At 39.1% G+C, this 16172-nt stretch overlaps 1 protein-coding gene across 5 annotated transcripts in view; it reads right to left on the bottom strand.

Annotated features, from left to right (window-relative positions):
- The window catches only part of ZRANB3 (zinc finger RANBP2-type containing 3), a 332973-nt gene that overhangs the window by 24633 nt on the left and 292168 nt on the right, over nt 1-16172 (bottom strand). For all 5 annotated transcript variants that reach the window (XM_032354070.1, XM_032354071.1, XM_032354073.1 and 2 more), the window contains one exon: nt 202-589. In XM_032354070.1, the coding sequence (XP_032209961.1) occupies nt 202-589 (388 nt within the window). The remainder of the gene's footprint in view (nt 1-201; nt 590-16172) is intronic.

Below are 16172 nucleotides of genomic sequence, written 5' to 3'. Positions count from 1 at the left end.
CTTGACAGAACTGGGAGCTTTCCACATTCCACCGGGGGATAAATTCAGTCTTCACTATGTAAAGTTCTTACTCTAGCTTAACAGCTAAAGTCAGTGTTGAGTCCCACTAACCTGTGCTAACAGCAGTTGCCTCTAAAAACACAGACCATGTGAAGATGACACCGCCAGCTCCCGCCCAGGGGCCACACTCCATGTACTCACCAGTTCTGCCTGGAGGGTTCTCACACATTTCACAATAAGGTAACACCGAGTTATTGATATAGGTGCAGAAACCACACTGCCAGCCCTTTCCAGGAAAGGGTGGGCTGGCTGCCTGGGCTAGGGCCGTGGTTTGTCTGGGCCAGGACAGTTTCTCCTCTGGGGCACTGCAATGGTTACTGGTGGTGACCGACTTCAGTCTTTTAGCTTCAGGTTCAACATTGCTTTCATAATCAATGATACGTCTTGTGGCTCTTTCTCCAGGGTCTGCTGGCACGACAGTATTTTTCTCTTGGAATATTCCTGATTCATCGCAGGAGGTCACCAACTGTCTTTTCTTAGGTTTTAGTAAAAAGAATGATCGAATATCATGCTGCTTTTCTTTTTCAAACTAGGAAAAACAAACAGTTATCAAATTAAAAAGCCATCTAATATGTTCTTCCTAAATGAAACAGATTAACCAACTATTTTCAGTAACCCTATTCTTTCATTTTTTGAATACCTTGTTGGAAATGAATTCAATTATGCTATGACTCTTCATATATACATATATGCAGAATATCATTAACACATCTATATACTTCCTGTGTCTTTTTTTTTAGCACTTACAGTGTGCCAAGCACTTTACATATATTAACTCATTTAATCTTCATGCCAGCTCTGTGAGACAGGTACTAGTTTTCTTCCTATATTTTATATGAGGACACTAAAGCTTTAGAGATGTTAGGTAACGTGGTTACAGAATTTATGTAATAAAATTATACTTCATCAACTATCTGCTCTAGAGGTATGTCAGGGAAAGGAAAATTGTGTATTTAAATATTCCAAGAACCTACCAAAATGGTTTCATGCCCAAAGTATAAATACAGCGTTCATAAACAACGTTTTTCATATTAAATGTTTTCTTGACTAGGGAGCATTTTTTCAAATAGCATTAAAGCGATTAATTAGAGGGCGCCTGGGTGGCTCAGTGGGTTAGGCCACTGCCTTCGGCTCAGGTCATGATCTTAGGGTCCTGGGATCGAGTCCCGCATCGGGCTCTCTGCTCAGCAGGGAGCCTGCTTCCTCCTCTCTCTCTCTGCCTGCCTCTCTGCCTACTTGTGATCTCTCTCTGTCAAATAAATAAATAAAATCTTTAAAAAAAAGCGATTAATTAGAGCTGCTTCTTTAACAGACACATCTTAATAATTATCTTGCTTTCAAGAAATGTATTTCCCTTTTCTAAGAAAATTTTTGTTTTCAATGTATAAATCTCAACTTCCTTATTAGAGAAAGTGGGATACATAGCTCCACAACTGATTAGCAAACAGTGAAGGAAGATAAGGAGTCAATTTTAGAGAATTCCTGTTAGGGGTACCATGGTGGATACACACTGCATTTCCAAAGATGGTCACACCAGTTCTTATCCTATTTGACATGCTCTTCTCACAATGTGACACTGACATGCTACATTTAGAGGTGGGGTCTGTGTTCCTCTCCTCTGAATCTGGGTGAATCTTTCTAACTGTCTCAATCAATAGAATGCAGTGAAAACGACACTGTGTGACTCCTGAGGCTGGGTTATTGACGATTACATGGCTTTCACTTGGATGCGGGCATTCTGAATCTCTTCCTCTTTTTGTCTTGGGTTGTTTGCCTTTGGAGCTTCACCACCATGTTGTGGGGAAGCCTAAGTCACAGGGAGAAACGATGTGTGGTTGTTTGAGTTGACAACTCGTGGTAGGCCCCTAGGTTATAGGACAGCATCAATTGCCAGACACATCACTGAATGAGCCTTGAGATGTTTCCAGATCTCAGAGTTGGGGTCTTCTACCAAAGGCCCCAGTCATTGTGGAGCAGAGACACATCATCTCCATTACACCCTGGTTGAATTCCTCACCCACAGAAACCGTAAGAAATAATATATGAGTATTGTTGTGTGAAGACACTAAATTTTGGGGTTAATTTGTTATGTAGCGATAGATAACACTGACAGACTCTACAGATAATGATAGCAAAGTATATTGTAAAGAAATATTTTATGTAACATATCTTACCTGCACTTCTTAGCAGTGGTGCATAATAAAGCAAGATAGAGCAAATCCATAGAGAGAGAAGGATTAGTGGTTACCAGGGGCTGAGGGAAAGGGAGATGGGTAGTTATTGCTAAATGGTCACAGAGTCCGTCCAAGGTGATGAAAGTTTTGAAAATAGTGGAGACAATTGCACAACATTGTGAATGTGATATTAAGTAGTATTACCACTGAACTGTACACTTAACAATGGTTAAAATAGCAAGCTTTATGATTATATGTTTACAAATATAATCATAAATTTTTAAATTAAAAAAAAAAAAAGAAGGGAGGAAAGCAGGAAGATTTAGGCTGTTTCCATATTGGTAAAATTGAAATGTAACAGGAAAAAAAAATCATCCCCCCAAAATGTACAGCTTCTGTTTTCTGTGGTTGTTATTTATACAACCTCACGTATTATAAAAAGTTATCTTAGTTATGGAAGTAACAGAATTTAGATAAAAATATAAAGAAGGAGATTATTAACCATGAGACAAGAATTTTAAAATAAGGCACAAGGGAAATTCTAAGAAAAGGGTGAAGAAAAGCAGAGAGATTAGCAGACTAACAGAGTTTGGTGTTTAAAAAAGTAACAAAGCAAAAAAGATAGTTAAATATTTAAAGAAAATGTTCTATTCCGTATAATAGGATGGCCAAGAGGGCTTTCAGGATTTTGAAAATAGTAGCAAATGTTCAGAAAACGTGAACAAATCCCATCAGCTATTTCTAATTAAAGCATGACCTTCTGAGTCCTTGCATGTCTGGAAATGAACTGATTTTGTTTCTAACCCTTAGTAGTTTCGCTGGGCATGCAATTCTTTTCAAGTCCTTAAAGACATTGCTCTACTTCTTCCAACACTGGACGATGCTGATGATGTTCCCTCATAGGTTGCACTTTCCTTTTAGAGGCTTTTAAGACCTTGTCTTTATCCCTGGTGCTCTACAATTTCACAATAATCTATATTTCTGTATCTGTGTCATTTATATCTATCTGCCTTCTGCTCAGCACCCAGGATACCTTAATTTTGAACGGCACTCAGTAGCTTTAGCTCTTGGAAATTTCCACTATTCTTTGATAGCTTCTTCCTCTTTATTTTCTTTTTTTGTGGAATTACTGTTAGCAGAATGTTGAACTAGATGTAATGTCCTATCTCTTATTGTCATATTTTCCTTCTTTTTGTCTTTTAACTGTCTAAATTCTTAAGAGTTTTTCTCTAATTTATCTCACAACCCTGACTACAGAATTATTTTGATAGCCATATTTTCAACATTTAAAATTTCCTTTTTTGTTTCTTGTTCCTTTGTCATAGTAGTCTGATTTTATTTATATTTGCAGTAGCATCTTAAATGTGAGGCTACTACTTTGAGTTTTTAAAATGTTATCTTTAGGGTTAATTCTTCTATCAGCTTATTTTTGTTCTCCTTTTTCATGCTATAGATTTCCTCCCCAACTACCCAATGACCCTGCTTGTCCCTGCATACATGTGAATGAAAGAACAGAAGGATTTCCTGGGAATGTGGGACACATAGGGCTTATCACCACAAAGGTCTAAAAAGACATACAGGGTGTTACATGCAACTAATGAATCATTGAGCACTACATCAAAAACTAATGATGTACTACTATATGTTGGCTAGTTGAACTTAATAAAAAATAAAAACATAGAAAAATAAAAGGACATACTGACTGACTACAAGAGGGGAGGAAAATGTAGGGGCTCAGGGTGATTACTTAAACTCCTATATTTCTGACTTGCAACACTGTAGAAATGATATTTTCCTGTGATAGGGAATACGGGAAAATACTGGGCTCATGAAAAGACAAAAAGAGAATAGGTAAGGAAATAAGCTCACTTTTACATCCTTGTGAGGACTATTGGGTACCAGGGTGGAGAGTCCAGGAAGCAGGTCTGGAGTTCAAGAGAAAGAAACAACTAGATTCACACATCTGGGAACCACTAACATAGAGACGTGGTTAAAGATATCAGACTTGATGTCATGATACATGAAGGGAGAAGGTAGTGAGAAAAGGTCAAAGTCAAAGACAGAAAGCACAGAAACAGCATTAAGGGTGTAATGAGGAAGCGATACTAAGGAAAGATACACAAAAACAACAGTAAGAAAGGGAGAAAAATCAGGAGAGTGGTAGCTTTATTGGGTGTGTGCATGTGTTTTGGTTTTCCACTCATTTATTAGGTGTTCGGTGGGCACTTTATTATTTTTTTTTAAGATTTTATTTATTTATTTGACAGACAGAGATCACAGGTAGGCAGAGAGGCAGGCAGAGAGAGAGGAGGAAGCAGGCTCCCTGCGGAGCAGAGAGCCCGATGTGGGGCTCGATCCCAGGACCCTGGGATCATGACCTGAGCCGATGGCAGAGGCTTTAACCCACTGAGCCACCCAGGCACCCCTCGGTGGGCACTTTAAAACAGAAAAACCCACGTCCTTCAGTTCTAGGAAATTTTCTTATATTATTTTTTCTACCTCTATTTTCTCTGTCTTCTCTTTGTGGAATTCCTATTAGACAAAAGCTTCTGGATTAATCATTTGATTTTCTTCAACTTTTCTCACACTTTCTGATTGCTATTTGTCCTTCTTTCTTTGTGAGTGCCTCATTACCTTCTTTCCCAGCCTTGTTGAATTACTATTTTCTGATATGACAGGTTCAATTCCTAAGAGCTTTCACTTGTCTAATTACCTCTCCTTGTTTTGGTTTCATGGGCACAGTATTTTCTTTCACTTCTCTATGGACATTAGTAATAGTTTTGGGGTTTCCTTTTAAAGTCTTCTTCAGTTTGTTCGATTGTCTCTGCTTTTTCTGATCTCTTTCTTGGCTTACATGATTGTTTTGGTCTCTGCTTTTCTTTTTTTTAGATTTTATTTATTTATTTGAGAGAGAGACAGGGAGAGAGAGCATGAGTGAGGAGAAGGGCAGAGAGAGAAGCAGACTCTCCACGGAGATGGGAGCCCGATGCGGGACTCGATCCTGGGACTCCGAGATCATGACCGGAGCCGAAGGCAGTTGTCCAACCAACTGAGCCACCCAGGCGTCCCTGGTCTCTGCTTTTCAAGTGAAAAGCTTTCCCCCGGGCCTGGAGGTCTTTACTGTCCATTCATATTTAAGAATGAGACTTAATAAGCATTAAGAATAAAATGTGATGGCAAGTTTCATGTGGGGGACTTCACTGAGATCACCAGTGACTGTCAGGGGAGCCCTGTCAGTCTCCATAGTCTTCTCGTGGTCCAGTCTGGTTCCCCAAAAAGGAGTCCTTCAATTTCCTGCCTGAAGGGTACAATGCTGGCTACCAGTAAACCAGGAGCTGTTTAGGAGAAGGGTGCTAAGGATTCTATCATTAATTAAGGAGGCTTTGACTTAATATGATTCTTTTCAATTTATTGCCTTACCCCCTCTCTCAACTGGCTCTCTTCCTGGACATATCTTGAAATACATTTTTTTAAAGATTTTATTTCTAAGCAATCTCTACACCTGACATGGGGCTGGAACCCCCAACCCTGCGATCAAGGGTTGCCCGCTCCACTGACTAGGCCAGCCAGGCACCATTTAAAAAGAGCAAATAAAACATTTAAATAAATAAATAAAATAAAAAAATAGGAAACAGAAAACACAAAAAATAAAATGAATAAAATGTATAATAACAGGCCACTGTCACTTACATGAAATAATGTTTAGATAGTATCAGACTCTTCTATCCCATTCTACTGGCAAGGAATTTATTTCTGTAAAAACATTTTAATCTCTCCATCTTCCCACCAAAAAAACAAAACAAAATACTTTTAGATTTGTTTGTAAAAAAGCAGCCCTCCCAACACAAAACAAAAACCTAAGAAGTCTTAAAAAAAAAAAAAAAAAAGAATTCTCAGGGCCTTAAAGTATCAGCTTTTACAGTTGATCTCTTTAATTAAGATATTTAATTAAGCTGTTTTTAAAAGAACATCTTTCACTATTTAAGTAATGACTAATTTTAGAAATTAACATGTGAGAAATTCTTGTTTTGTGCCAGAGGCAAGTCACAGAAAGGTTAGCAGTGATTGACAGTAATCAGAAACTGATGGCTACCTCTGCCGCTATGAGGGCTAACTTCTACTAGGGAGTAAGCAGTATAGGTGTTATTTTGAAACCTCAGCTTCTTGAGTTATAATAAATTGAGACTTGAGTGCGTAAAACCCAGAAAAGGAGTGTGTGGGTGTAAAGGGAATCATTTTATATAATTTTGGGAACCAAAGGATCCACTTAGAGTATAATTTTAGAAAAAGGAGAGGGGGGCGCCTGGGTGGCTCAGTGGTTTAAGCCGCTGCCTTCGGCTCAGGTCGTGATCTCAGGGTCCTGGGATCGGGTCCCGCATCGGGCTCTCTGCTCAACAGGGAGCCTGCTTCCCTCTCTCTCTCTCTGCCTGCCTCTCCATCTACTTGTAATTTCTCTCTGTCAAATAAATAAATAAAATCTTTAAAAAAAAAAAAAAAAAAAAAAAAGAAAAAGGAGAGGGCAAGATTAATTAGTAGCAATGACTTTAGTTAATGTTATGACGGCTACAATGGACAATGGTGAATGTGGCTATAGGTAGTGAACTTAGCATTGTGGCCACGAGGCTGCCAGAAGCGGTAAGGCCCAACAGAAATGAAGGCTTCCTCTGGGGTAATCAGTTACAAGCCTTATCTATGTTAACAGTTATGTTTTCTGAGTGTAGCCTCTGAGCAATCAGGCAGGAGGCTGGTTGATGCGGTTTCTTTGCTACTTGGCAGCTAGGAGTGATAAACACAGGTGGGAAAATCTCTCTGACACAACCTCACGATAATCACATGTTGGCTGGAACAGAGAAGGGCTGCAGGTTTACTAAACTGCAGGTGTTCTTAACGTAGGAACCATGGGCCTCTCACAAGACCTAGGATGGCCTGATTAACTGTGGGCCTGAGAAACTTCTGAGATGGTCTATAAAATATTGTCTGTATCGTATGTACATTTTTGGAGAGCTTTACCTTCTCCATGGTCTCAGAGGGATTCAGGACCAACAAAGGTTAAGAGCCACTGGACTAAAATAAATTTGCTGAATGTGAGCCTGTGGTCTGAGGAGCTCCGTTTCTTTCCTTCACTGCCTGTAAGACAGGTTGAAAGTTCCTATGTGAGCATACATAGGGGCGGTGAACGAACTCTTTAAGGAGATAAGAAAGAAAGAAATTCCAAGCGCGTGGGTGGCTCAGTGGGTTAGGCCACTGCCTTCGGGTCAGGTCATGATCTCAGGGTCCTGGGATCGAGTCCCGCATCAGGCTCTCTGCTCGGCGGGGAGCCTGCTTCCCTCTCTCTCTCTGCCTGCCTCTCTGTCTGCTTGTGATCTCTCTCTGTCAAATGAATGAATAAAATCTTTAAAAAAAACAAAAAACAAAGAAAGAAATTCCCTAAACACTTAAGGAGAATCCCTCTATCTGTTCTCAAATAGTAATTTTTCAAAAAATGGAGTAATACCAAAACAAAGTAACTTCTGTGCAGGAACAAAACAGGCTCACTCAGCTCCTCTGTGCATCATGGTAACTGAAATGACATGGGAGTGCCTGGCTGGCTGGAGCGAAGAAAGCTACTGAGGAGGTGAGTGAGCAGAGGCGAGCGCAGGAGGTGTGAGGGGGGCAAGTTAGAGCAGAGAAGGCTGTGCTGACAGGACTCACTGCTGTACCGTCACGCTGGTCAGCTGGAAACAATACACACTATCCTTGATGTTTTGAGACAGGGACATATGACCATTAGCTCCTCATGGAGACCCAGCAGGTTCTTGGTCTATGTCTGATTAATGAAAGAAGGAAGTGATCTTTAACAAGACACAGACACTAAAAGTGAATGCAAAACCTCTATATCTGTAAGATGCTTCTAATTACTTTTGTTTTGTCCTTTTTAAATTAATCTTTTATAAAGTAAAGGTGGGCCTACTGATTAAAGCACCCAAGAAAGGCAGTAAGAAATAACTAAACAAAATGCTTCCTAAAAAAACACATTTTCTAAAAAGATTAGGTTTATTAATAACAAGACCCCCTATAGGAGCAAGCTTTATTGGTCTTACCAGAATGGACCAGAATCCTCAGGTTACAATAGCCACACTGATAAATACTCAGTACCCATCCTGTTCTGGCAGGTCTGTATTAGGAAAATTACCGACCTTATTAATGTTATCAGCATTTCTCAGAGGTAAAGATAAGCAGGAACACAGGAAGACAAAATATTTTTTATGGCCTAGGAAAGCTTTGTTCCTTAAATAGCACAATTAAGCTAAAAAGGTTTTTTTTTATTCTTTCATGGCTACATTCTTGCATTTAGAAGAGATTTACTAGCAAATTATTGACAAAGATCCTAACTCATCCTGACTATCCTTGTAAAGAAAGAACTATATTAAGTGACCCCTTTAATATGTGATAAATAAAGAACTTAAATGTAGGTGTTGGTAAGTAGGAGGAATGATCTAAGCTTATAGTAATTTTTATCACAAGGCTTTGGGAAAAATATAGTTAAGTCAACATGCCCATGTCATAAGATGTGGAAAATAGAAGATACTCCTTTCTTCAGTTATTTAGCTGACACTCAGTTATTGTGTTCCTGACTTTTGTTCAATATTGCTTTTGAAAAACAAAAGAAAAAATACTGCTTTCAGTGAGAAATGCAGGAAATAAAAACTACAAAATGCTTAAGGTGGCAAAACGTGTGTTTTTATCTGTAAGGTTCAGGGACCTAATATAGTTGCTATTTTGCACCATGGTAAATTACTGTTCTTTAGAGACAAATTTCTTGGTCATGATGACAGGATTAAAAGTCAGTTATTAGAACTGAAGGAGAGGAAAAGGAAATCTCGTAAAACTCATGAAAAACAAGAAAGCACTTCAAAGCACACCACCACCAAAAGCACCGATGTCGGGTCTCATAGACTTTGATCAAAGGGCAGCTCTGGTAGGAATCATTACTGTCTCATGTCATCTGTCTCCAGTTCTTAAAAGAGTGAACAAAACCGCTGTGATACAAATGGGTGAATGGCAGATGAATGATGCCCAGAACTGGAACTAAAGAGCTTTCACTAACATTTGTAAACAAGCCAGAGGATACAAATTTACTAAAGTACCATCTTAATCATCTAAGTGAAATGAATTTCGGTTCTCCTAAAAGGGGACTTTTTCAGACTCTCATGTAGTTAAATAAAATTTTGACAGTGATTCTCTCTTAAGAACAATATGTTTTCCTCCGTGGCCATAAAGAAAACAAAGCACACAATACAAAGCAACACTGGTTTTTAAAAAACACAGCAGTAAAAAGAAAAGCTATTATTTATTTTTAAAGATGACATCAGGGATGCCTGGGTGGCTCGGTCAGTTAGATGTCTGCCTTCGTCTCAGGTCATGATCCCAGGGTCCTGGGATCAAGCTCTGCATCAAGCTCCCTGCCCAGCAGGGAGCTCGCTTCTCCCTCTGCCTACCTTTCCCCCTGCCTGTGCTCGCTGGCTCTTTCTGACAAATAAGTACAATCTTAAAAAAAAAATAAAGATGACATCAAAAGTAGTGAAGCAAATAAACGTCTTTGGGAAGAGCCATCTCTTCTAATAAGGTCAATAAGAATGTATAGGAAAGCTCTAGAATGTGACTAGAATGTGACTTGGAAGAATGTGACTGGAATGTCACCTACTCACATGCCTCTGGTTATGGCATCTCCCCTCTCCTCCTCCTGCACAGGCCACTATTAGACAGAATTCCTCCCAGGCCCTACTATGTTGATACTACCTCTGCAATGTCTGGAATTTTTCTGTTCCTATTACCACTACCACTGTCAGGAGCTCAGGGTGGCGTTAAGTGCCCCAAATTCCATCTGGGAATCCCTTGACAAAGCAGCTTTCTATATAGTAATAGCCCTAAGAATAAAAACAAACTGACTTTACTAATAGACCTGTACATGTCAAATATTACAAGTAAAATTTTGGTAAAAGGTGTATTTCAAAAACCAGCTAAAACCCAAGGCCATAATAGGACTTCCTACTTCTCAGCCCAAATGCTGACTGTAGGGCCTGCCAGGGAGACACAAATGCAGGACAGATATGCCTCTGGGGAGCTCAGTAACACATCAGCCCTCAACTGTGGCTCAGCCAAGTGCTCAGGCTCTGAAAAATCATCCCTCAGGGATAAGGGGAGAAAGCCCTGAGACTGAGTAGAGACAGAGTATCTCTTTACCATAGTTTAAAATGAGATGGGAGGGACGGCAGACATAATCCCTTCCCCAAATACCACTGCCTCCAAGGACCTCTGTCCCTTCTCCCTCCGATTCATTTCCCACACTGCTACTAGGATCATCTTTTGAAAACAGAAATCTGCTCATGTCATTCATCTGCTTAAAAGCCTCTGATGATACTACATTATTTTCAGGATAAATCCAACTTCTTGGCATTACACGTGTGGCCTCCTCTCCATCTGATCAGGGCCAAAGTTTTGGGATTCTTCCCGTTTGAACTGCGTCTTATGTGCCCTATGCTCATACATTCACGTGAAATTCCCATTTTCAGAACAAGTGATAACTGCTCTCACTGTGCTTGGAGAAATGCTTTTAGTGTTCCTGAGGGCTGGCTGAACTAGGACCCACTCCTTCGGAACTCATCCTTCATAATCCAGCTCCTCAGGTGTTTCCAAAGGGAAACTTTCCCATAAGCCCATGTAGTTTATTTATTCTGTTCTGTGATCCCACAACCTGGTTTACATATCTCTATTTTGACATGCATTCTATCTCATTAAAATGATTTAATTATAGTCGCCTCTCCCAATTAAAGAGTAAGTTCCAAAGGAATGTTAGCTGTTTTCTTTATCTTGGCACCTAGCACATAGTCTTTTAAAATTAGTTGCTTTATTGAGATATAATCTGTTTATGTACCATAAAATTCACTCTTTTAAAGTATCTGATTCAGTGACTTCTAGTGTATTCAGAATTATGCACCCATCACCACTATTTAATTATAAAGAAATCCCATACCAATTAAGCAGTCACTCCCTATCTCTCCCTCCTCCCAGCCTCTTACAGCCACAATTCTACTTTATTTCTTATGGATTTGCCCATTTTAGCTAATTCTTATAAATGGAACCAGACAATATGTGGCCTTTTGTGTCTGGCTTCTTTAACTTAGCATAAGGATTTCAGGATTCCTCTATGTTGTAACATGTATCAGAACTTCATTCCTTTTTATGGCTAAATAATATTTTGTTGTGTGAATATACATCTGGTTTATCCATTCATCAACTGATGGATGTTTGGACTGTGACATTCATGCACAAGTTTTTATGTGGACATATATTTTGAATTCCCTTGAAACTGAATCTGCAGGATCATATGGTAATTCTATGTTTAACATTGTAAGGAACCGCCAGACTGTTTTTCAAAATGGCTGTACCATTTTATATGCCTACCAGCAATGTATGAGTGTTTCCAAATTTGCTGTATCTTTGCCAATACATGTTGTCCATCTTTTTACTTTTAGACATCTTAGTAGGTGTGAAGTGGAATCTAACTGTGGTTTTAATATAACCTTAATAAATGTTTATATAATAAATGATCTTTATTTTTCTTTTTTAAGATTTTATTTATTTGACAAAGAGAGAGAGATCACAAGTAGGCAGAGCAGCAGGCACGGGGAGGTAGGGGAAGCAGGGTCCCCACTGAGCAGAGAGCCTGATGCGGGGATCAATCCCAGGACCCTGAGATCATGACCTGAGCCAAAGGCAGAGGCTTAACCCACTGAGCCACCCAGGAACCCCAATGAATGATCTTTAAACACCCTCTACATAATACACATCACATAAACACTAACTAAATCAAATTGAAGTGTTTCAATGTTCTATTCATTCCACAAATAAGTAAGGTTCCTCATTGTGCTAACTCTCATGCATCTGGTTTAGTCTGGCAAGGTCATGAAGGCAGACTGTTGGGGGAAAAAAGGCCCGAGTTTAACCCCAGCTTATTGGCCGCATAAACTTAGGCAGATCATTTAACCTTTCTGAGCTTTAGTGGGGCATGGCTATAGCATCTGCCTCTTGGTAGCTATGAAGGTTAAATAAAATTACGTGTTTTAAGGGTTTAGCACAGTGGCTGCATGGAATAGCCACTCAATACATGTTGATTATTACTACTGAGTGAATTATTATTACTGAGTGAAGTGAAGTGATGAAGACAAATAAAGACAAATGCCTAATAATAGTACTATGTGATATAAGCCATGACAGAGAAATTTATATGTCTCTGTGCATAACAATGAGGTTATCCTCTTATAATGTTTACAGAGTGGTTTGAATTCTAAAATATAGATATATAAATATTCTAATTTGAGATGTGTTAGCATCAAGAAAGCAGTATATTCACATATTCAAAAACAAAAGATTTGGGGTAAGAAAAATTTAGACTTTATGAATGCCACAGCTCCTATGGTCAACTTTCTTTTGTTATTACCATTTTTACCAACTAGACACTATGTAGAAAAGAAGGTTATTTTTCATTTGCATGAGATAATTTCTTATTGCCCTCCTTAGCCCACAAGACAAACATTTCATACAATGTTGGTATTTAATAAAAAATGCAAGGTTTGTTTTTAAATTTTGAAGGCATATTTCTAAATTTCATAGTTGTACTAAACAGCTTTCCTTCCCAACTATACACAATATTTTTTGCAGCAGACCAGCAACCATCCTACACATTTTTAATGCAAGTGTGAGTGTTTAAAATACAAATTAAAAAATAAAAATACAAACCTGCTTTGGGTAAAGGATGTTTGAGGCTTTGAGGACAGCAGACCAGGAGACTTGAGGATGGGATGGTTATGCTAGAGAAAAGCAGTGGTATGAGCCGGGTCAAAGATGCAAGTACGAAGGCAGGGTAAGAAAGGTAGGCAACCAGTTAGAATCTAATGAGGAGAGTAAAACTGTGAAATACTGAACTATGAGCCCACAAAATGAAAACAACTGGTAAGGTAAAACAGATCTCAAAATCAGAGACTGATTGGAATCTGGAGATCTGTTCCAAAATGGAAAGAGAACCACTGTTTGAAGTAACAAAATGGAAGCAGCTCTGGCTTACTGAGACTTGAAGAGAAACCAAACAGAAAGACCTGCCCTAGGCAGGAGTTGGACTTGTTACCATACCAAATTAGAGTTCCTTCTTTTGCTCACTGATCATTATGGATCACTGATGCACTAAGTTTCTCCTTGGATACTTTATAGTGTATATATAATAGATGAAAGGGACCTCAGATGTCATCCAGTGACCTAGGGACTCAAATGGCTGGGTAATGATGTTACTGTTCATCCATTAAAGGCCGAAAGAGAGAAAAGGCTCCGTAGAAGTTAAGGGAAGGGCCCAATTCCCATAGGTTTTGCTCAAGAAAGGGATATCCCTCAGATGATGGAGTATAAATGAATATCAGAGAGAGTGGGAAGGCTTCCTATTAGACTACTCTATTCAGTGTATTTTATTCAGAAACAGCCTTTAATCACTTGGAAATGACAATACAGAATAATAAACTCCATATCTTTCTCTCCTTTCACCTATAAATGACCAACCTTATCACTCAACATAAGCCACTGTAGGAAAATCAAAACACCTCAAAACCAAAACAGTACTTAGATGTCATGTATATGAGAGGTAGGAAAAAAAGGAAGAAGCCTGAAAAACAGGACTGCATTTGAGGCAGTGACGCTGGTGACAGACTCTCGGGCAGTACTGGTTACTTAAGGGACAGTTAATTTGACAGTTAAATTAACTGTCCCTTAAGTAAGTAAGTAAGTAAGGATTAATAATTTCTTTAAAAAATGTAAATGTATTTAGGATGGGTAAAGAATTGTTACTCATTCAGTCGTGGGGATTAATTCCACGCAGGTATTAGTCAACTATTTCCCAACAGCTATAGCAGAAGCATTAACCAGTGTTGCACTGAGGCAGAGTCCAGAGGCCCCCATGCTACGTCAGATCACACGCATGGACAGATGTCCCTGTGGAGGTGAGGGAGTACAATGGAGTGACGGAAGAAGTGGCTATTTACCAAACATTACCAAAATCCTGAATATTGCAAACAACCAGGACACTTACACCCATATATACTGGTACAGTACCAGCCCTGCTACCATTTTTTTAAAATCCCAATAGTTAGCTGAATTATATGACAGAAAGAGAATTCTGATTAAGAGAAGAAGGAGATATGGATAATGCCATTCTGAAAGGCAATGAATACCAGGTGAGAGAGATGGAAAGAGATACCAAAACTAAGATAAAAACTTTGTCCAGAAACATTGCTCTCATTCTTCCCCGCCTCTTCTTCGCAATCACAGGGCTTTTTGTCCCCCAAACACATAATCATATTAATATTAGGTTCTAGTTCAATTCATAGAAAATCAATTTTCCAAAAGTCCATATGCTAAAAGACAAATGACCTGAAGCCCAATTCCCTGAAGACCAACTTGCCAAAATGACCAAATTTATTGGTTTTCTAAAACTCATTTCTAGAGTTCACAACATTTTGAACATGATAGATTTGCCAGGTTAAGAAGATTGGGGAGCTTGGGAGTTGGGCCTCCTGACTCTCTCCCGGCCCTGAGTTTATCCTTTCCTTGCCCTTCAAACTCATTCCCTGCTCCTTGGTCTCCTTCTCTTTGAGACTGTCAGTCTCCCATTCACCACGGCTGATAGGCCAGGCTGAGTTACGTGCTAACATACAACTTTGATTCTCCCTGTAATGGAAGGTCCCTTTTCCATATGCAGCTCAAACCTCCAGCTACAGCCACAGGGTACTGGGACAGGTAGAAAATGAACATCTCTAAAAATGCTAACACTCCAGAAATATTCACAAACTGTTAAAAACCATCCAATTAGAACTCTTATAAACTTTTCAGATAAATAAGCTTTTGATGACAATGGGCAAATTTGGCAAAGATTAATTGAGAAAATTGGAAATATTCAAAAAAATGTTAAATGTAAGAAATTTTATTTTTAAAAAGCTTTAAAAAAGGATCAGAAAGAAATTATAGAAAGAAAGTATAAATAGAAATAGTCCCATAGGAAATGCTAAAATTTTGGCAAAATTCATAAGAAAAATATGTTCATCAGACTAAATATCTTAGGACCTTTCAACAAATGGAGTATTTCTTAAAATGCATGAAGCTGGAGGGTATAAAGACAAAGTGGTAAGTAGCATGGACACCTAAACTCATTTAAAACACATTTTACATCCTGGCCGGGATCCAACCAAATATAAACAAAGCAAAACCAAATCAAAACAAATGGTCTCTACATTACAGAACTCCAATTTGCAGAAAACCATGCATGCATAGAGACATGTAGTGAGGCCAGAGTGGTTCAAGATGGTAGAGTAGAAAGATCCCGAACTTACCTCTTCCCAAGTATACAAATATGTAGCTACGTATAGATTCATTTCCTCTCAAAAAGACTAGAAAACTAAGAGGTTATCTACAACAAAGGATATGAAGGCTACATTGAGATGGGTAGGAGAGGCAGAGACATGGTTTGGCCAAAAACCCTACCTTGGCCAGAGGGAGGGATATCAGCAGGTTAGCGCTTCTCCCAGGGGAGCAAAGCTTGTGTCCCATATCAGACACCCCAACCCTTGGGATTTACACTGTAAAGATAAACCTCAAAAAGTTTTGGTCTAAATATCAACGGGCTTACATTCAGGAGACCCAAAAGGCAATAGGTGATTAAAAGTCTTCAGATTCACTCATCTTGGGACCCAGGGCAAAAGCAGAAGTTTGCAAAGTGTGCCAAGATTATGCAAAGGAGATTCATTAGCCATTCTTTAAGCATCTGCTATTGACAAGCATCTGCTGGGGAAGGAGGTACTGGTGAGTGTCATTTTTGAGTGCTCTCTCCACCTTGCCATGCTGGCAGGCACCTCTTTGGTA

This window comes from Mustela erminea, chromosome 8, assembly GCF_009829155.1.
Source record: "Mustela erminea isolate mMusErm1 chromosome 8, mMusErm1.Pri, whole genome shotgun sequence".
In the NCBI taxonomy this organism is placed as follows: Eukaryota; Metazoa; Chordata; class Mammalia; order Carnivora; family Mustelidae; genus Mustela; species Mustela erminea.
The sequence above is the reverse complement of the archived record's forward strand: the minus strand, read 5'-3'. Positions and strand labels throughout refer to the sequence as shown.